At 44.8% G+C, this 21,532-nt stretch overlaps 1 protein-coding gene across 6 annotated transcripts in view; it reads right to left on the reverse strand.

Annotated features, from left to right (window-relative positions):
* Window positions 1–15,533: 15,533 nt before the first annotated feature.
* The window catches only part of TULP4 (TUB like protein 4), a 235,332-nt gene continuing 229,333 nt past the window's right edge, over window positions 15,534–21,532 (reverse strand). For all 6 annotated transcript variants that reach the window (XM_032407560.1, XM_032407561.1, XM_032407562.1 and 3 more), the window contains one exon: window positions 15,534–20,886. In XM_032407560.1, the coding sequence (XP_032263451.1) occupies window positions 20,770–20,886 (117 nt within the window). In that variant the 3' untranslated portion in view covers window positions 15,534–20,769. The remainder of the gene's footprint in view (window positions 20,887–21,532) is intronic.

Genomic DNA, 21,532 nt, shown 5'->3' on the forward strand with positions numbered 1-21,532 from the left:
TAAACAGGTCTCGAGGCACATCTAGTCCCGTAAGACTATCATCATCACCAGACACTTCTGGAAATCTCGCACAGAGCCCCAAGTTTTCTCAAAGCTTTCTTCCTATTTAATTTTAACACAATTTCAGCCACAAGCCACATAAAAATGACTCCACGTCTTATAATGAAATTAACAATGGTGCTCTGTGGGGAACTAACCACGTAGGGGAAATTTGACCTAATCACATCTTATGGAAGGACCAGCTCTCTGGTTTGTAGCTGGAATCACTGAGAGACACGGGTGGGCAAGGAGGTGATACAGGGATCACCACCACCCACTCAGCTCTCAGGGCAGCCCCGGGGTTACCTTGTAGGAAAGGGCAGCTTTTTGAGGTAAGTGTGTGGTGCTGAGGGAAAGCATACAGACAGGACAGGGATAGCATTGGTTTAGCTATGTTTTGACGGGTCATTTCTAAGTAACCACTTTGAAATATCTAGAGCGGTACAATATCCTTCCACCAAAGTTTACTATAAGTGCCACTGAGCCAGTTTGTCCTTACAGAGCCGAGACTCAGACACGGATTCATGGGTGCCATCAGCTGAGATGTCCGCCCACAGGATCACACGCTCTGATTTTGCCACTTTTGTCAAGTGAGATTCTGGGCTCAGAGAGGAGTCACACAAAACACACGAAGAGCCCTGGCTTTGAGGTTTGCTGATCATTTCTCATCAGCCACCACCAACCCTCTAACGCCATCTCTCACGTGAAAGGCCCGGGCCACTCCTCAGAATCCACAGGTGGTGGCACCAGTAACATTGGACAACAGATAGATCTTGATCTTTCAATCGAGCATAGGGGCAGAATTGGGCACTTTACTTTCATTTTAATCTTACTGAACATTATATACCCATTTGTCCCAGACAATAAGAGATACTAGAAATTCAAAATTGAGTAAGATTTAGTTCCTGCCCAGTAGGGATTCATAGTCTAGTGGGGGACACACGTATAAACAGATCCAAGCAATGTAATGAAGTCTACAGCGGAGGTAAGTCCAGGGTACCTGAATTGAGAAGGCCTTCACAGAGGAGGGAATGCCTGTGTTTAAAAATGAGGAATGAAGGGCTCACTGAGTGGAAAGGGGGAGGAAAAATTCCAAGCAGGGGGAACGGTACGTACACCAGAGCACATCTGAGAGTGATGTGTTTAGGAACCAGTAATAATTCGGCATGGGCGAACTACAGGGCTGGCTTCAGAGTGGCAAGAGATGAGTCTGGTCATGGAGGCAGGGGACAGACTAGAGGGGACTTCTCGGTTATGCTAAGGACTTTGAGCTTTGTCCTGAATGTAGTGGGAGCCATTTAAGGACTTTGGGCTTAAGAGTGACTGGATTAAATGAGTTTTAGAAAGAAGGTTCCTGGGGAGCAGCAGAGCAGAACAGAGGTAAGGAGATGAGGTAGGAGACTGTTACAGTTGCCCAGGTAAGAAGTGATGTTGACCAGAACCAGGGCACGGGGGCAGTGGCAGGGAATGCAGACGATCATCGTTGTCAGGACATTTAGGAGGCGGAATTTGCTAGACTGGAATCTGGGTAGGAGAGGAGGAGATCTCTGGGGTGATTCATTTATCTGGCTTGGGTGACTGGTAGTGCAGTGCCAATCGTTGGGATGACGGTGACTTTGGCTTTGGGCACCCCAAGTGAGCAGCACTCATGGGCTGCACCCCGGAGATGGAATTGTGCTTCTGGTCCTCTTACTGAGATCAAGTGCAGGCAGTGGGGCCTGATGCTCTCGTCCCATTATCTCATCATGGGGAGGCAGTGATAATATACAGCTTACGTTGACTCCATCTAGAGACAACTTGACTATTTTCCTTATGACACATAATTATGATTGAATGGACACTGTATTGAGAGATGTACGTTTGGAGGGAGGTCCATTTTCTCTCTTAGAACTGACAATGATCCTCTGCTTCTGCCCTTTGCCTTCCTGGAGGCAGAGTGGAGTCAAGGCACCACCAACTAGAGATCCATCCTCTGCCTCATTTTAGCCCCCCCTTGTTCCTGTGGGGCGTTAGTGAAACCCATCCCGTTCCAGAGGCCACTGAAGGGACAGGCTTAGTTTGTCTATTCATCAAATGTTCCCACAGACCTACGAGCAGCTGGGCAATTAACGTGGTATCAAGACCCTCACGGGCTGTGTCAGCAGCTGCTCCAGCCCCCAGAGCTGTTGGGAGGGGGTCTCTTGCTCTTGTCGGAGCTAAGGCTTCTCATCACTGCAGTGGGTGGGCCTGCAGCCATCCCTCCCCTGCTGGCAGGATGCCTTGGTCTGCACTTCTCTCCTCTTCATTAAAAAACGAAGAAATCCTTTTTTCTTCCCTAGATCTTTCCCCTTCTTTCCCTTCTCATTACTTTCTACATCTTGGCTTTTGTACCAGCGTGCTTGGCCTTTGTAGCCATTACTAACCAGGTCTTGGCGGTCACCAGGGCACACTGTGCTAAGTGTTGTCTGCTTCTTCCGCTCTTTTCTGCCGGTGCCTCCCCACCCACAGCTCACTGCCCTGCTGGCTGTGGGGACAGTGAAATGCCACTTTCGGACAAGCCTCACAATGCCAGGTGGCTCACGCTCAGGCCGGGGAATGTATGATGTTGACCCAGACAGAATTGCCAATAGTCAACCATTTGACCCTCAAAAAGGACTTTGGTTCACATCAACCTAGCAGAACTGGTTCATTTCTGGTGATTAACTCTACGCCCACATTATATTGCACACTCGTTCACAATTCTTTCATCACAGGAATGAAGATTCAGGAGAAAATAGTCTTTCCTTTCTCCCAGTCGTGCATATCTTAGCTCACTGATTAATTTGTGTTCTACCTCTGCTGACATTGACGCACCAAAATTTAGTTCCAGAAATACATTTTCTTTTAGCTGCTTGTTCATACCCACTTCATCTCGATGTTATAGATACAGATATATAGATATCTCGACGTTCATCACTAGGAGCCGTGGTATGGAAATGCCAACCACAGCATCTGTACTTGGGACTTAGTGCCTCCTTGACGCTTTATTATCTTACCCATAAAGTTCTACCCATGCCATTGAACACTGACCACCATTTAATTTAGACTCATCAATGTACAGTTAATTTGACATTATTTGACACTAGCGTTCTGAGTAAGAGAATGCTTATTATCCTGTAGTTTTTGTTTCTGCTGTGATAGGAAATGCATTCCTAGAAGATTGCTAGCACACAAGAAGAAATCTTAGCACATAACAGCTTTAAATTTCCCTTCCCCTTCTCTCTTTGGCTTTTATTAAGTTATGAATTTATCCAAGTATCTCATTATAGAATGTAGCTAAGCACTTTTTTCTCCCCAGACATGTGTATTATCTAATTATTTTACAAAAATATAAACTTTACCTCTGAATCAATTTCTCCCAGAGGAGAGAATACATAAGAAATAAATCTGCCTGTATTACATTTATTCCACAAATATTTATTGAGGCTTATGGGCCTGGCCCTTTCTAATTGCAGGGCACTGTTCTGGGAGTTGGTACTGGGCTTTTCAAGCAGCGATGCCCTTTTCATTTAATTAAGAGGCACCGGATGCGAGTGGAGCCTGGCTCCTCCAAGCAGCTCAGGCTCCTGGCAGAGACTCCGGCCCATCCTGACAGCCACGGGCGGGCCTGAAGATGAGGATAATTGACAACCAAATTGGTAACTTGTTTCTAGCTGTAGAAAAACTAAGGCTAATTTACCTTGTTTCTCCTATTGCTTGAAACTAAGTGTGAAGAATTCTAAACCAACAACAATTTGTTTAAGTAGGTGAAATAAATGGGGCCCAAAGAGCAATCTTAAGCATTAGGCTGGTCTGCCCAGTTTTGAGTGAACCCAAAAAAGGAAATTCACACTTCAGTGATTAAATGCTGGTTATATGCAATTTGTTGAAATACTGATTTCCTAAAGGGAAGGAGAAGGGGAGATGAAGGGGAGATGAAGGGGAGATGAAATTAAATGAGCCAGGCTTAAGTCAGATGGCCTAGATTTTCCTTTTTGATTTTGTCCTTGTCTTATTTGGGTGCTAGTTTCATAGGGATGGGGGAGAGTGTTTCCTCTTAAAAAAATATTTCTAGGGGCGCCTGGGTGGCTCAGTGGGTTAAGTGTCTGATTCTTGATTTCGGCTCAGGTCATGATCTTGGGGTTGTGAGATCAAGCCCCACGTCGGGTTCCACACTCAGCAGGGAGTCTGCTTGAGATTCTCCCTCTCCCTCTGCCCCTCCCCCTCCCCAAAAGAAAAAATATTTCTAGAAATGTTTGTATGAGAGAGGAGGGATAAGTTACTTGAAAGTTGATGGCACTTCTCAGTAGAACTATTTGGCTTGATATTTTCTTTGTAGGAAGCTTTTCTACTAATGATTACATTTCTAAGTTTTCAAATCTAATGGCATGCAACTGTTCATAGCATTCTTACTCTCTTAACTGTTTAAAATCTCTATCCAAAGTCATGTCCCATTTCCATTCCTAATATTGTCTATTTGTGCTTTCTCTTTTTTCTTCATATACCATGCCAAGTATTTGTCAAATTCGTCCATCTTTTCTAAGAACTAACTTTTGATATCATGGGCCCTCTTAAATGTATTTTTGGTTTTTATGTTCATTAAATTCTATTATCTTTGCTTCCTTATCCTTTTTTAAAAACAGTTTTCTGCTGCTTTTCCCCCCAATGTCTGAAGATGTGTATTTGCTCACTAATTTTCAGCTTTTGTTCTTATATAAAAGTAAGCATTTAAGGCTATAAACTTATCTCCACGTTTTTCATGGCATTTCACAAGTTTTGGTTCATTATCATTCACTTGTTCTTTGACGTTTTGAATGATTTCAAAATTTCAAACATTTAGACAGTTTTGTCTATTTATTGATTTATACCTTAATTGCATTGGGTTCTTTTTTTTTTTTTTTTTTAAGTAGGCTCTATGCCCAGCATTGAGCCCAATGCAGGACCTGAATTCAGAACCCTGAGACCAAGACCTGAGCTGCAATCAAGAGTTGGATGCTCAGCCAACTGAGCCACCCAGGTGCCCTGGATTGTGTTCTAAGAACATAGTCTACCTGGTAGAAATTGTTTGAACTTTGTTGATACTTGTCTTATGGTCTAATGTATGATCAAGTTTTATAAATGTTTCATGTGTGTTTCAAAAGGTTTTGTATTCTCTAGTTGTTGAGTGCCAAGTTTTATTTATATCCACGGAATTTAGCTTTTGGTTGATGAATCTATAACTGAAAGAACTATGCTGGAAGATCCCACTACCATGGTGGATTTGTCAATGAATTCCTAGAGTTCTATCAGTTTTTGCTTTATATATTTTGAAGCTATGTAAAAACCTTCATTACAGAAACTTTCACCCATTTTCCCTCACTCTTGCCCAAGTACCCACCACCCCTCGCTCAGCTTCGGTCATCAGCACTCTGTCATTCTTGCTTCATCTGTTCCCTCACCCATTTTGTTGTCGGGATATTTTAAAGCAAATCCCAGATAAAACATTTCACTCCAATACTTTATGTATGTTTCTCTAGATAAGGCACATAAAAGCAAAATATGCTGAGGCCATTGTGTTAGGTGCCTGTACGCGAAGAATTGCTCAGTCTTGGTGAGTTCAACCTCCGTGGTTTTCTGGTTCTCCTTTGGGAAGCTGACCCAGTTCACTCTTTTCTGGTAGAACAGAGTCGAGGTGCATGAGGCATCTGCTATTATGTCCTGTATCCGTGGGTGCTCAGCAAGTGTCTGTGAACCTTTTAGTCACTGGAATCGTAAGCATGGCCTTGAGAAGTCAAGCCTGCTCAAGAGCTGGCAAGGCTGTAGGGTAAAATACTTTGGCAAGGCCCCCAAGTCTTCATATTATCCTTGTTCTTCTCCTGCTATGCTGCGCACCTGGCAGAAACGAAGCGGGGCCCTTGGTAGTTTTGGGGAAAGGGGTAACAGGGTGCAAGAGTTGATGCCAAATACTACCTTTAGTCAAATCCAGGCATACAGCTATACTTTCTAATCCGTACTGGAATTTTGCTGAATGAGACATTGCTATGACAAGTGGTCTCTCAGATGGGTCTTAGATAAGCCCTATTTAGTATATATATATTGAAACCTCTCATGTTTTAAGCACTGTACAAGGCACTGGGCACTCTCCTGCAGTCCACGAACTGTTACATATTCATCCTCATGAATGCCTGAGTACAAGGGCAGATGTGGTCCGAAGGAATGTAACACCAGACTTGATCCAGACCGGGGCGAGAGAAGGCTCTTCTGCAGGCATGGTCTTGAAGTAGCTCCGAAGGAGGAGTTGAGTTAAAGCTCAACCAGGACAGGCAGTGAGAGGAGCTTGGACAAGGGCCAGTGTGGTGAGGACCTTGCAGAGAAGGACAGAGTTCTGGAGCACAGAACAGCAGGGCAAATGTTGACAGGTGAAGTTGGAAGAGCAGGCGGAGCAGGTAAGGGGTTTGGTCTTTATCCTAATGCTAATGATGAGAAGGGTAATGATGCACTGTTCTCAGCATTTCACAGATGCTAACTCATCCTCAAAACTACCCTATTCAACGGGCACCATACTGTCCTCATTCTGCAGCTGGGGGAACACATGCAGAGCTGCCACATCATCTTGGCCGAGTCACCCAGCTGGTGAGCAGTGCAGCCATGTAGGCTGGAGGTGATGTCTCTCACCACCAAGCTTGACTGCCATTAAAGCTGCAGAATGATACAAAAACAAGTTGTTCTGTTTTAAATGAAGAAAAACCACCCTAGGGGCACCTGGCTGGCTCAGTCAGTAGAACGTGGGACTCTTGATCTCAGGGTTGTGGGTTCAAGCCCCACGCGGGGTGTGGAGATTACTTAAAAGTAATAAAATCTTTTAAAAAAAGAAAAGCACCCCGGTTGGTGGGTGGAGGTGGCCTGGGTAACGGGGAGCAGGAAGACCCGTTAGGAGGTTCCTGAAGAAGGCTGGGTGAGAGGCGATGGGGGCTTGTACTCGGGGCGGCAGCAGCAGGTCTGGAGAGGAGGGGGAGAAATGGGTGGGACGTGGGGGTGCACTGCTATGGAAAAGGAAGGTGAGGGAGCCGTCGAGGCTGGCTTCTTGCTGGCACAGCTGTGAGCCCTGCGTCGGGCTCCAGCGGGAGAGAAGGGGATTCTGCAGAGTCTGGTAGACAGAGAGCTGGCTGGGACCATACACTCGGTGGGGCAGGGCTGCGTCCTCTTCATTCACCACTGGATGACCGGGCTCAACAAGCGCCATGGTGGTTGGTATGTAGTAGGCACCCCTTAAATATTGCCGAATTAATGGAAGGACAAGAGAAACATCTACGTCCTGAGCCCACCGGCTGAGTACCTCGCCTGCCCGGCTGAACAATCCCCGAGTTGCCATCCAGTCTGCACCTGGGCTAGTTCTGCATTCTGAAACACAACACAACACACGCAACCACACAACCAGGATGAGCGGGAGTCAGCTACGTGGTTACATTTGCAGGAGTCTTGAGAGCAGATTGTTAAAGTCATTATTAAACATTAAATTGCTACTTACTATGCATCCCTTTCCAACTCCTCATTCAGTGACACTGTGTTGGTTGCTTCAAATTGGCTCTGGTGGGAATATCTACACTGTGGAAATCAGTAGAAGCCATAAATCAAGGGTTGATTTAGTTTTGTTTACTGTTTCAAGCTCTAGACTTAAGAAAGTGATGGAGACAGTGTTAATAATTCAGTTTAAATAGAAAAGTGTGTTGTGTCCCTTGCCATCACATTGTGAATAGCATAAAGAATTGAGGAAATTTTCTTCAAATATTTGAAAACTATTAATTCAATTTAGTGAAGAAATTGCTCATGTCATTAATGTGTAAGTAAAGTTCTGACATTTCACTGGACATACATCTTTGTTGTTTCACTTCTGTCTTGCTCATAAATATAATGAAAGCGTCAACCAACATTTACGTCAGAACTACACGTGTTCATCAATAGCAACCGTAGATTGGGTATGGATACAAGCGGTTGAAGAAATCAACAAAAGCATTCTGTGAGAATCAACTGGCTCCATGGGATCATAATAAAGAGTATTGCTTATTTTATTATTTGTAATTGTGTGCTACACGTCCTTCACATCATTAGGGTTTATAATTTATTAACTTATATGCTTATGTATGTATATTCATGCATTCCGGGTTTTGTTCTGGAGAGCTGGTTGCTAAACATTTTACCAGGATGCCATTGCATTCAACCCTTAGCTGAAAGTATTGTTCTCATAAAGAGGGTAAGGTGAAGGAGACAATAGCTGAACAACAAGATCGCTGCTTAGGCAGAGGTAGAGATAATTATGTTTACCCAGCAGCTAGGACATGGGCAGGCTGAATTACTTAAATGGGAGCACAGAGAAGTCAGAGTTCTGATAAAGCTGCCATTTACATTTTACACTCACCACGGCTTCTCCTGAGATGCTTGCAGGTATGGTGACTGGATCAGTAGAGAATTAGATGCCCTACGAATTTCTGGAAACAGGGCGCCTTTAACAGTAATGGGCTGCCACACTCGCTCAAAGTTGCCTTGCCTCTATCCCTCCCTCCTCCAGTGGGATTCAGAATCCATTTTCCTCCTCAAGACGGTATTACTATATAGAGGTGGGGAAATTCTTATTTAAATATTTCAAAAGCAAGCAGCCTGGCGACAGCACAGCCCGGTCATGATTTCCCTGGACTAAGCTCTGTCAGTGAAGAGAATCATTGTTCCAACTCTGCCACAGAAATTTTTGAAGCTTTCAAGAACACACCATGAGCTCTGCAGGTAGTTTTTGTGTTCCTTGGGGGTGAACTCAGGCAGTAAAATTAAAATGGGGTTTGTGATAAAGTGTTAATGTCGCTAGAGTATGATCTACAGAGTATTTCCTCATTATCTTTCTTACATTATCTCTGGTGGCTCCTCATGTGTTTTCCCTTTACTATTGTTTCTGAAAGTGCACGTAGTTCACGGTGCTTTTTCCATTTTTGCAAACTCAAATTAGAAACTGGGGCAAGATGCACGATTTCTGGGCAGCATTTGTTACTCTTTGTGTATTTAAAAGTAGAATTATGCAACTGTAAGCCATTCTTACTAATGTCGACTAATTCATTGTTCATTAGGGGTAGGTTCGTTTCATTCTTATGACAATAAAATTCAAGATAATTAGAAACTTGCCTATTTAAAACGAGAGACTGAATACATAAATATATATAAATATATAAATATATATATGGCCACACCATATATAAAAACTTACCATCTCCGAGAATCACCCCAGGAAGCCAGCTTGCTTGAAGTCAGACTGCTATCCCCAGCGATGATTGAGGAAGTCAAACAATAACCTCTGTAATAATTGGCCCCAAATGGTCAGGACTTGATTAACAACTAACAGCACCTCTAATGTTTGTCCCTACTTCCAGTTTAGGAGCAGCCAGGAAAAGCCAAATACGCACCCGTAAGCCATCACACGGATGCCCTGCTCCGAGTTAGCTGCCTCCAATGCCCACAGCTCCCCCGTGCCCACAGCCTCCCACAGTGCACACCGGAAGCCAGTCCTTCCTTCCCTAAGAAGCCTGCCTTGGGGTCTCTGCCAAAGTGCAAGTGATGGTGGCCGACTCCCTTGTGACAGCAAGTGCTGAATCAATAGCCTTTGCTTGTCCTTGTATGGTTGGTCTTTATTTCCACAAAAGTGAAAAAAGAACCTCCAGATCATCTTGAGGCAACCCTGACCCCTGGGCTGTCTCCCTGGAACCGGTGCCAACACTGTGGCATCTCTCCGGGGGCACTTTTTGGGGCCCTCACCGGGGGCTTCGGAGCCTCCCAGGAAAACACAGTGAGCCCGGGCCCCCCTTCCATGCAGGCAGTCCCCTAGGTGGCTGCCAGCTTTTAGGGGCTCCTCGGGGACATTATTTGCTATCTGACTTTTAGGTCAGATGAATATTCTCAGCCCTTGGATCTCTATTTTTGGCAACTAAAGTGACAAGAAGCCTCCCCCCTCCCTTTTTTTTTGGCAAGACCTCAGGAGAGACAGTTACTTTTGTATATCACCTACCCACCCAGTTGGGAGTTTTATTTATGACATTTCTGTATATGAACTCCTAACTGCTGGAGGGCACAGACCTCAGCATGGTGCCCAGTGCAATCCACTGTCTTCAACCCAGATAAATGCCTGGTTGGTCGAAAGAGGTTCTCTTCTCTAAACTGAGTGAAAGATTTCTAGGACCACCAATTAAATGGGAGGCAGAACCTCAAAGTATTAATTAGGAATAGAAGATAAGCTAGGTCAGAATGAGTCTGGCATCCCCAGTCTGTTGTTTTAAGAAGACTGTATTTACATAAGTTAGAATTGCAAATTGAACAAGGTAAATGTTTGCATTTTGGTTGGTTGTGGTGGACAAGAGTTCATTTGCGTTTCAATCAGCTTGGCTTTGGGAGAAAGTACACAGTAAAAACAAAACACAACTCTACACCTTTGCAATTCAGCAAACATACTTCAGACTCAAGCGAGGGTCTGGTCTCTCTTACCTACTTGAGCCGAAGCAACGTAGATCTTTTATTCTAGCAGAATAGGGAGGAAAGAAACCTGCTTTAAGTTTTCCATAAAATTCAGAGATGCACAGAATTCTGAAGTTGGGAAGAATCTGGAGAGCATCAGTCCAATTTCACAAAGCCTATTTCCCCCTTGTGCCATTGATCCTAAAAGATGTTCCCTTAACATAGGATTCCAAGGGCAGAAAATTTGGGAAACACTGCACGGAATTTCTTCCCCTTGGTGGTCACTATGCATAGCACATTAGCCTATGGAAGTAAAGGAAGCCTGTTTTACTTAATCAATGTGCACAATTACTGAGGAAATATGGAATATCCTAAATATTGGGAAATATTTAGTCCAATCTCATTTTTTAGTTAAGCAAAATGAAGCCCAGAGTTGAGTGGTCTGCCAAAGTTGCACACTCTTGGTGACGGACTCAGGACCTGCTCCCTGATCTCCTGGCTTTCATAGTACCCTATCCTGCCTCTCCATGCTCCCCGGGCCAGCGACTCACCCACCCTTCCAGCTATTCTCACTGATCTAAAATTCTTTTCACACGGTTCGTAGAGTATTGTCACTACTTGACGAAAATGAGACCCGTGACCCAGCCCTTCCCAAGGGCTTTCCATTCAAGCCCGGTCTCAGAACTCTCTCCTCCAAAGGCACACACAGACAGATTGTGTGCACAGCACTGTTTGTTAAGGAGATAAATACTTTAGGAGTTTTTAATAAAATAAAAACTGTTCCCAAGAAAAATGCCTAAATCCTGCTGGTTTGCCCCTAATCCCTTACTGGTAACCAGGTCACAGCCGAACAGCACGGAGCGCCTCCCAGTGGAGATGGCCAGGAGTGCACCGGGTACCAGGGCTGAGGGGGGCTGAAGCATTTGGGAGACCAGGCCCCTGGCAGAGCACTTTACTACTCTGTGGGGAGGAGGAAGTGGAGGAGGAGGAGGAAGTCTGGAGCATCTTAGAGCACAGAGTGGCCTCCAGGAGACCCCTGTGCAGGATGGTTTGGGTCGGGCCCTTCTCCCCTGCAGTTGTCTGCTCTGCCCCTGGGGGAGGTTCAGAGATCAACTCTCTCCTTCCCTCAGGAGGGTGGCTGGTGTGGAAAATTCTGAGAATACTGTTCTTTCTAGTTCTTCTCTTTGACCAGATCCCTTTTCAACCACTCTGTCGGTGACCTTCCTGTCCCCTATGTCACTTCCCCCTAAGTCCAGGCGGATCTTTCTGGCTGGCTCCTCAGGTTCCCTGATGAAAAGTCAGCTCAACTGAAGAGTTGGCCTCTCTTCTTTTAATTTTGACTGAGTTTCTTTTTACTTCCTCTTGGATGAACTGATATGCAGGTCAGGGGTCTGGACAAGATGAACACGTGTTTGGAGCATCATATCCCTCCTAGAAGACTGACTGCAAAGGATGAAGGGAGCTGAAGGCAGCCGTCAGGGCCAGCGTGCAGCCCTGCCCTGGGTGGGGGTATGGCATCTGTTTTCCTGGAAGGGCAGATTTCCACGCCGAGCACTGGCTTCCACTCACCAGGACTCAGTACGTGTTCTGTCAGTTATAAAGCTCACAGGAGGCTTCCAGGAGGAACTGGGGTTTGGCTGCTCTGAGATTTGCTCCTGGCTCTCTTTCAACCCCGCCTGGCTTTGAGCAAAGTTGCTTAGGATTTCTACCTGGGATTTCCCCACCTCTTCACTGGGACCAAACCTGCCCACAAAGGGTTGGAGAAGAGGGAATTATGACATCACGAGGGCATACGTTATCACTGTGGCTTGCAGAACTTGCTGTTATTTATAATGGAGTCGGGTTGCTGGTGTCATTTTTACCTTTGCTTTATTTTGGGTTATTACACGTATAGCCATGTATTCTTGCTTTGTGCCGTATAGCTAGAAGACTTTAGCTTATTAAATTATTTTTAGCTGTTATGTATACAGTGTACTGAGAACATAAAAAAGTACCAGATTCCATGTAAAAGTCTCTTGGTACAGATCACTCATCTGTACCCATCTCGCTGGTGTTTAGAAGTTCTGTTTTTGAATCTAAGCTTACTAGTTCTTTATTTCAGAATGATGAATCACATTTTTCAAGCACAATCTCAAGAGATCCACACCATGAAAAATACGACACTAGGAGCCGAGATCGCTGGGTTAGCGGAGCCAGCATCCTGGGCCACTGTCTCAGCCCTCGAGGGAGGCCGGCTGGCTGCAGAGTTTTACCTTCACTGCTTCTGGCCACTGGCAGGCAAAATCCACCCAGTGAGCCACAGCCCAGGAGCTGAGTGGGTCATTGGACTGGGGTCTGGTCCAATGGTTTCCTGGGGACATTGCCGTCTGGGAATGGTTTGTGGAGAAATTTGGCTGATCCCCTCAAAAGACTGTCGGACCCACTCTCCCTCAGCCTTCCAGGAGTTCCGCACCTGCTGGAAGCGTGGGTTGGAAAAGAGTTTCTGAACTCATCCCATGGGTGGGAAGCCCTGGAAGCAGCGGTGAGACCCACTGGCGTGTCGCTGATGGGACAGAAGGCAGGCTAACCCCACATGGCCCAAGAGGGGACAGAGATCCCGAGAGCTCGTAAATTGAATGCTATGCAGCTTTTAGAGCAAATTCCCTTCCCAACTGGCTTGGGATCCAGGGTCAGCAAACGAACCAAGTGGTGCTAGAAAGACTTCCATGCTGCTGGATGTGAGGACTTGGTTGGCATTGGTCATTCCAGTGGAATGAATGGAGACAGTCTCTTCCTGTCAGAGGAATGTTTTCTCTCAAGGTTTAACGAAGTTAAACCTCATACTGGTAAGAAATCACAATCCTAGGACTTCAGGGCTTATTGCAGTCCACGCAGGTACTCGAGGGAAGCAGGACTCAGAGGACCCCGTAGGGCTCAAGCACAGAAAGAAATGAGTTCTCAAGGACAATCCTTCTCCTTACAGGAGTCCATCACATGTTTGTATCTCAAGTACCGCGATGTCTGGGCTGCTTGCCTTTTAGCTGGGGAAAGAAAATATAATACTGGTAGAGTCTTGGTTCCATGATACTAGACATGAAAAGAACAGAGATGAAAGGATTTCTCCTTTTAATGACAGGGACTGTACCCCCTACTGGGTGAAGTGTTAGATTTTGATAGGTGGTTCAGAGAAGACCCTCAAGATGACACCTGGGGAGGCAGAAAACGCTGAGTTAATTTGTGAGAAAGGAGAAATCACAGACCATTTGAATGAATTGGAGGCCAAACCTAAAGGAGGCACGGTGACCCTTGGTTCCCTGCACACGATGGGGAATGGAGTCAGCACTGGCCATCCTCTATTTTGGAGAAAAGTGGAAAGAGAAAGTGCGGGGTTCTCTCCACATCCTCGTGGTTGAAGTGGCCAGCACGACTGAGAAGGCAACCTCAGTAGTAGTCTGAGGTCCTGCTATGGGGCCAGCCTTTATCGTCCAAGCTCCCCCCATCTTGTCTGGGGATGAGGGGCTGCAGGCATGCATGCACTGAAAATGCTGCAGAACCACTGCGCTGAGAAAGGGTCCAGAATAGCGCAGAAGCTAAATGGCAAATGGGATATCTGAATTGCTGATTCCAATCACTTTGGGAAAAAGAATGTATTTCATATGTTAAAAAGTGCTTTGAAAAGTATTTGGGACAGCATCCTGAGAGGTGGCTAAGGTTTAATAAATTCATTAAACTAGGAACAAGTCTTGAAGCTGCGCTGAAGGCTCCCATGAGTCGAGGGGGGTGGCTCGGCCGTCCCCTAAAGCACAGAGAACCCACTCCTTGCAGAGCGAGGGGACCTGAAAGCAGGAGATCCAGAAAGAGGAAACAGAAGGGATGAGGCAAAAGTATTTTTACACCTGACATCCAGTTTCCTGCTGGAGTCCTGCTTCTACACTGGGGCACCCTCTATTATTCAAAGCTATCAGTCTAACAGGAACTTTAAGAAACAACCCTGTCCTTCACGTGGATGGCGGTTTCGGATACGAAATAGTGCACTGAGCAGAATGTTTCTAAGATAGGCAGAGGAACAAATCCACATAGACCTGCTCCTTTGTGACGCCCCCCTACCCGCCCCACCCCCGTAAGTGATAGAGCCTAGAGCTGCATGTGCCACTTACTGACGGCTCAAAAATGAGCATTCACTCTCAGCTGGTGGGAGGATGAGCTCACCGCCTGATGGGTGAGGGCAGCCCACCTATGCTGCCTGTTTTTGCAAAAAACTGTGAATAGCTCATAACTCATTACAGGCAAATTATCACAAAACACCAGGGTAGAAGCTGGGCATAAACTAGGTCTGTTCATTAAAGTGACCCAGAAATCGTGGATTCTATTTCATAATTGGTTTTTTCTATGGAATCCAGAAGTCATTTCAGCCTTTTAACGCTTCCGTTTTCTTCTGAAAGGAAGGCAAAAGACATCTACTTTAGAGTGGAATTTAGAGATTTAGCTGTGCATTCTTGGAGCAGTGGGATGCAACCTCCATGAAGCAGTCATTTCTCCGCAACGAATTTTTGGGGCTAGGGGAGGAGAACTGAGCCGATCCCCTATTCTTTTAACGATGCCAGGAAAAGAACACTGAATGCAAGGATAAACATAGAATGACTCCTTTTCAAAATAAGTTGAAGGGACTTACTACATTTTCTTACCAAAGCTTTAGAAATAAATCACTCTGGAAACACTGACTCACACCGAATGGCCCCAAAGCTGACCTGGGGCTGCTGGAGAAGGCAATCCTACACATGGGTCCTTAGCACAGACCCAGCTACAGCATGGATGTCAGGGTCTGGGTCCCTTGCTTTTGTGAGGGGAGGGAAAGAGGGAGTTTGTTTTCGGCCAGGTCTCCTTGCTACCTGGTTTAAGTAATGGAGACAGAATGAATATTAATTTGAAGTTCACAACCTTTCATAATACAACGAAATATGTTTTGATTCTTAGACATAGTTCGGGTCATTTAGTGTTGTAGGACTACTACTATTTAAATCGCAAGTCTGTAGTCCTGTGATTGTTTTAAAACTTAATGCGTGAGAGGTGACAATGGTTTTGGTTGTCTTCTAAAGTCTGAGCGATCGCATCTACTCTTATCTCTGAGAAAACCAAAAGGGTAGCTGTGTAAATGTGCACGTGAACTAAAGTGTTTACAGATGAGCATCCTATGGCCTCCAAGTCCCTGCCTCCCTCAGAGAGAGGTCAGAGGGAACTCTAGATCAGAGCAAGGACGTGCACGAAGACTCATCAGGAAAAACAACAGTTAACAGTTATGTTAGCACTGAGAGCGGAGTTGCTCAAAACCTGGTTTTATTGTTTCCTACGAAGTAACAAAGAAGGTGTCAGTGTATCTAGCATCTCTGATCTCGTAGGTGCGAGGCCAGATGCATCCTGAACTGGTCCTCTTCAGAAAACAAGAAAAACAAAACAAACTCATCAAAAAGACAGCACAACCCTGACCTCTCAAAAACAGTCATGAGGGTAAGAATCCCAAGGTGTCCAGGCAGCACTGGCAGTAACCCAGGGCTCGAAGGGACAACTGGGAGGATGGTGGGTCATGCCAACGGAGAGCGGTGATGCTTTCCCAGAGGACTCAAGACCCACACCTCAGTTCTGCACACAAGTAATTTTTTTTTTTTGATCTGCAAAATTTTATTAAGCAATAGCTGGACAACTTTTACAACTTCAAATCATCAAGAAAAAAATAAGGAGATTAATCCATCTCAATAATAAAGACAGAAAATAATTTGGACAAACCACGTCATTTTGAATGCAAACCATTAATGCCTTCTAGAATACCTCCCACACAATCTAATACACAAAATACATCAGAAGAGAGGCAAATAAGGGTGAGCTTGTTAGAATGCAAGTGGGAATCTCAACAGATCTTGCTTGGAAAGGAAAACAAAGCAGGATGCTGGAATTGAAAAACAAAGCAACACGGGTGGGACTGAGGCGCACACAGCAGCGTGCTATTCCCAAGGTTTGGATAAGAACATGCTGGTGGTCTGGTTTGGTCTGGGACCTGTGCACCTGCATCGTGCACTTACAGTTTTAAAAAAAAAAAAAAGAAAGAAAAGAAAAAGAAAATGCCAGTAGTAATAAACTCAGAAATTATGTCCAAATTTACAGTACCAAAATAACGCATTTATAAACAAATGCAAAAACAATACCCCTTTGGTAAATAATACAGTGCCTTTTTCAGTCAAACGCATAACCCATGCTTTTCTACAACACGAAAAAAAATTTATCTACAACAAACAATGAGATCTTAGAACCCTACCCCTCCCTTTTAAAAGAACTTGTAAACAGAAAATATTGGTACAAGTTACAAGGAAATTGCACAAAGCCAAATAAATGAAAACAAAATAAGCCACAACCCTTCAGAGTTTCCATCAGCCAGAGCTAAGGGAATACAGATGGTGACGAGATCTGAGTTGTGTGCCATGACAAAATCCCAGGAACTCAAAGAACAGTTTTGACACATTTTGTCTCAACTCACTTTGTTCACAACTATGGACTTGGCCAAGGGATGGATGGCCCACACAGGGACACGATGGGTTCCTTTCAAAAAATCTTTTCAACTTGCAGATAGTGAACACTGCAGAACACACTCAAGAATTCCAACCAGCCTGGGCATAGACTCCTTGGTTCTTTTTTCAAACCACTCTATGGTTTGTGGGGGCATACGGTGACTTATTTTAGGGCTGTTCTCCAGGGCGTCCACCGAGCAGAGCACACGCATGGGGAGGCTCCCGCTGAAACTGGTGCTTTTGTGTGATTTTAGGAGAACAGACACCATTCCAAAAGCATTTGTTTCTAGAGGTGAACCTGCTAAAGGTTATTTTAAATGCATGGGCTTACATTCACGAGATAGATCATTAATGCCGGAAAAGAAAAACTTCTCTATAAAAAGGCAATGATTTTGAAACATACCTTCCAAGTTTGTACAGTGGAATGAGGACCCGGTCACATTTTGAGCCTCAGGCTGTTAGAGCTGGACAGGAGTTGAGAATTTTGTCCAGGCGAGGTTGTCCCTTTCATTTTACAGATGCACAAATGGAAGCCCAAGGTCACCCTCCAACTTCACGGCAGAGCAGGCTTGCCCCCAGGATTGAGAGGATTACAAGATGAACATACATGTTTTTGCATGGCCTCATCGGACACTCAACTGGGGAGCGATGGACACGGGGGGAAAAGACTAACCGGCAAAACCCTGACTTATGCAGCCATCAGAGCCTCGGCATTTTCCTGCTTCCTTGGCACCAATTTTTCTTAGGATATACATTCAGTGGATATACTGTACACAAATCTGTGCCTTTGGTTTGATGAGGTTAGAGTTGAAACAAATTTAAAATTGGTTTTTATGTTTGTTAATACACTGCTTCCCTCGACAAGGCATGGATTCTTTACGGAGTTGACTGGGCTGATGGTTTTAAATGCAGAGGTTCAATGAGGTATCTTAATATTCATAAGTTGCTATTAATAAACATGAAGCATGTAGAATTCTGCTGTTCAAAGTACTGACTTTAGCAGTATTTAATAAATTGAGACTGAACGAAAACGATTTTTAAAATAAGTGGAACCATCACCGTCAACTTCAAAGACACCACGTCACGAGCGCTGCAGACCTAGAAGTATGAGCTGCATGAGCTCGTTTCCTCCTTTGGGCCAGAGTACGGAGCTGGGCACCTGCTGTCCCTCAGGTCTGCAAACCTCCCCGGACCAGGCCTCTGCCTTCACGTGCGGAACAGGCCTGCCTTTTGGGGAGTGAGCCCAGAATTGAGAAAGTTCAGTTATTTGCTACAAATACTCACTTTCTCTTCACAAGTATATCTGCAGTTTTTATTCCAAGGATTTCTCCCTATATTTGCTCTTAGTAAGAAAAGTTCTAAAATGCATTTTTTCATGGTCTCTGTATCTTAAGAACCAATCCGAGAATCTGGAAGGTGGACACTACTTACTGACAATAAGGCCTTCCTTTGCTGCTCTCTCCTCTTTTCATTTCGTAGCACCTTTTATTTTTAATTAAAAATAAAATGTTCAAAAGAGGGGGCAATATTATTTTAGGATATGTCAGCTCAAAGAAATCGACTTCTTTGTATATAATCAATACCAAAGAATGTAAAAAAAAAAAAAAAAATTACCTTTAAAGGACTAATGGGAATTTTTTCCCAATTAGAAAAGTTACAAATTGTCCAGCAAAAAAACCTTCTATCATATCCTCTTTATTTCTCGCAGCAAAATATGCTGCTACCAAATAACTCATTACAAACACACTATTTTTCTAAATAAATAAAATGGGCATAGCTCACCAGTACATAGTAACAAAATAATTCCTAAGAACACTATTAAAGCAAGATAAATAATCTCTTGGACAACAAAACAGGGGAACTGCATTTAAATTATTTTAGAAATAGGCCATAACCATTATTGCACAACTAATAATAAGCACTGAAACATCTTACCAAGCTACAGAAACTCCTATAAAAGAATTATATAATTCTGAATACATTGCTAAATTCTTTCTCAAAGAATTTACCCACAAAGAATCAGGTTCAGTATTTTAAAATATAAGATGGAAAACTTGGATGTTAGCTGGGAGATGTCCTCATCTGTGTTTCTTCAGGGTTTGGAGAGAATGGTGAGTGATGTCGTCTTGCTGCGGGGAAGGAATGGGCCAGTTTCTTTTCTAGTTTTTAAACCAAAACAAGGAATGTAAAAATACGTACTTTCAAAAGACTTTTCTACAGTGTCTTTCATTTGTCTGCTCCAAACAAAATCCAGATTGAGGACTCTCTGCCAGTACACGGTTCCTGTGCTCCCGCCCAAAAACATCACAGGTTTGAGTAACTGACAACAGTGAACTGGGTTTTGCTATCAGGGCTGACCCTGCCCAAAGTGTCCCCTAAGGAGGAGGTGGAGGGGAAAGATAATCCCAGGGGATTTCTGGGTTTTTTTCTTTTTGGTAATTAAGCAGCTGTCTTAAGTACTATAGTTTTACTAATGTGTTCCCAGTGGTTTATCCAATAGTCTGTACAGTTAATAAGGAACTTTTTTTTCTCCTAGATACAACTGTGGGACTTTTTTCAAAGAGATGACTATATCTCTATCTTTTAATACCCTGGCAAATGCTTACAATTTTGTTACATTTCTAAACTATTAGGAAACATCTCTAGTCAACTGAATTTTAATGCGGCTGAGAAGAAGGCGTGCTTTCAGATCAGTGTCCTCAGCATTTTTAGAAAGAGAAAGTGTGGTACACTTATCTATTGGGAAGGAGAATGTCTTCTGCCACAGAAGGGGGAGGGGGCAAAGGTTGCTTTTCAGCAGGCCAGTACCTAGTGACTGCCCAAGGCGCTGGGTGACAGGTCGCTACCCACCACACACCAGCACCGCTCCATTTCGTCTCTCCCCTTCTCCCGAAGGCAAGCCTCACTGAACCGATGGAATTCTGACACGTTCTAAAGCTGGTGGGGTCTTCAATGCGGACAGCCTCCAGAGAGGAGCAGAGCCCCTGTACTATTCAAGTCCCACTGCGTCCACCCCCACGCGTCCAGTGCAGGTGCGCCTTCCTCCCGTGTCAGCACGAGCAAACCGTATTTCCAGCCGGTAAGAGCAGCCCTGGACACAGCCCGCTTCCATGAGTCAAACCCCGCGCACCTGCCGGGACACCCTCCATCAATCCGTCACTCTGCGGAAGTAACAGGACGTGTGTGAATTCAATATCCCCCTACAAGAACCTGTACCTTCAGGACTTTTGGCTGTCTTTTTAAAGAGTTTTTTGTTTTCACACTAGTGGTTATGATAAGGAGTAATAAAGCTAGATGTGTGGAGAATGGAGATAATGCACACTCCCTAGTCTAAAAGAACAGCAGGTGGGAAGGCAGCCTACCTTCCTTCTGAGGGCCCCTTGTCTTGGCAGCTGACAGAAGCAAACACAGGAGGACATTACCACAGCAACTGTGTTTCCTAAAGGAACACCAGGTGCCTCGCACCCTTTGCTTCCAAATACCACTCTTCTGCATTCTCTTTTTGTTTAAAAAGAAAGAAGAAAGAGAAACAATAAAGGATTATAAAAGCCCAAACAAATGACAACAATTAAAGGTCAGTCCCCTCTCCTGGGCCTGACAGAGTCTTCCAGTTTTGCTCTTGTCTTCTGGTCCCCGGGCACCTGGGGCCCCGGGCGACTCCTCGAGCAGCGCTGAGGAGACCTCTCTGAAAAGGCTCCTTTGCCTCTCCTTCCGCCCCATACCAGTCTTCTCACTTCAGGCGCTGAGTCACGTTGGCCAGGGCGACGGCGAAGGCCTGCACAGCTGAGAAGGGGTACTGGAAGTCCAGAATGTACGCGTTGCCATCGATCCTTCCAAACTGCATCACCTGGGGTGGGGGTGGAGCAGGCAGAGAAGCGAAGACATGAAAAGAACACAAGGTGGGAAACACAACCACGTCTGTGTGGCTCCTGAGGGAAGGGGACAGCCCAGCCCAGGAGACAGGTTTGCCGACCAAGGTGACTCTGATCAAGCTTTTTTTTTTTTTAACAAACAAACAAAATTTATTCGTTTAGATCAGACTCCCTCCAAAGGGAAAAATAGGAATACCATTCATGGTGAAACTATGTTTTTTGCTACCAGCAACACTTGTACCCCGTTCTCTGACCAGGTGCCCTCATCAGTAACTGCCCTACTACGCAGCAGGGGCGATGCAGAAACAATTCAAATAACCCTCTGCTCTGGTGGGACAGCGGTCTGCGGCTGGCTAACTGGCCATTAATAAAACTCTCATCTCCTTAGCAACAAATTTTCACTTTTTTCCTTTTTATATTTGTGTATGTAGTCCAATGAAATGATCTCTCTGCAAATGAGCATTAGAACCACTAAAGGTATCTGATTCTTCACATTTGCAGCAAAGTGACGCTGCTGATTCACTGTCTTCCGAATGAGAGCTCGAGGCGCAGGGGCTGGAGGTGGTGCCGGGGTAGGCGACCGCTGGACCATGGCCAGAGCCATCTAGGCGCTGCTAGGTT

Source organism: Phoca vitulina, unplaced genomic scaffold (assembly GCF_004348235.1).
Source record: "Phoca vitulina isolate PV1807 unplaced genomic scaffold, GSC_HSeal_1.0 scaffold9, whole genome shotgun sequence".
NCBI classification, from domain to species: Eukaryota; Metazoa; Chordata; class Mammalia; order Carnivora; family Phocidae; genus Phoca; species Phoca vitulina.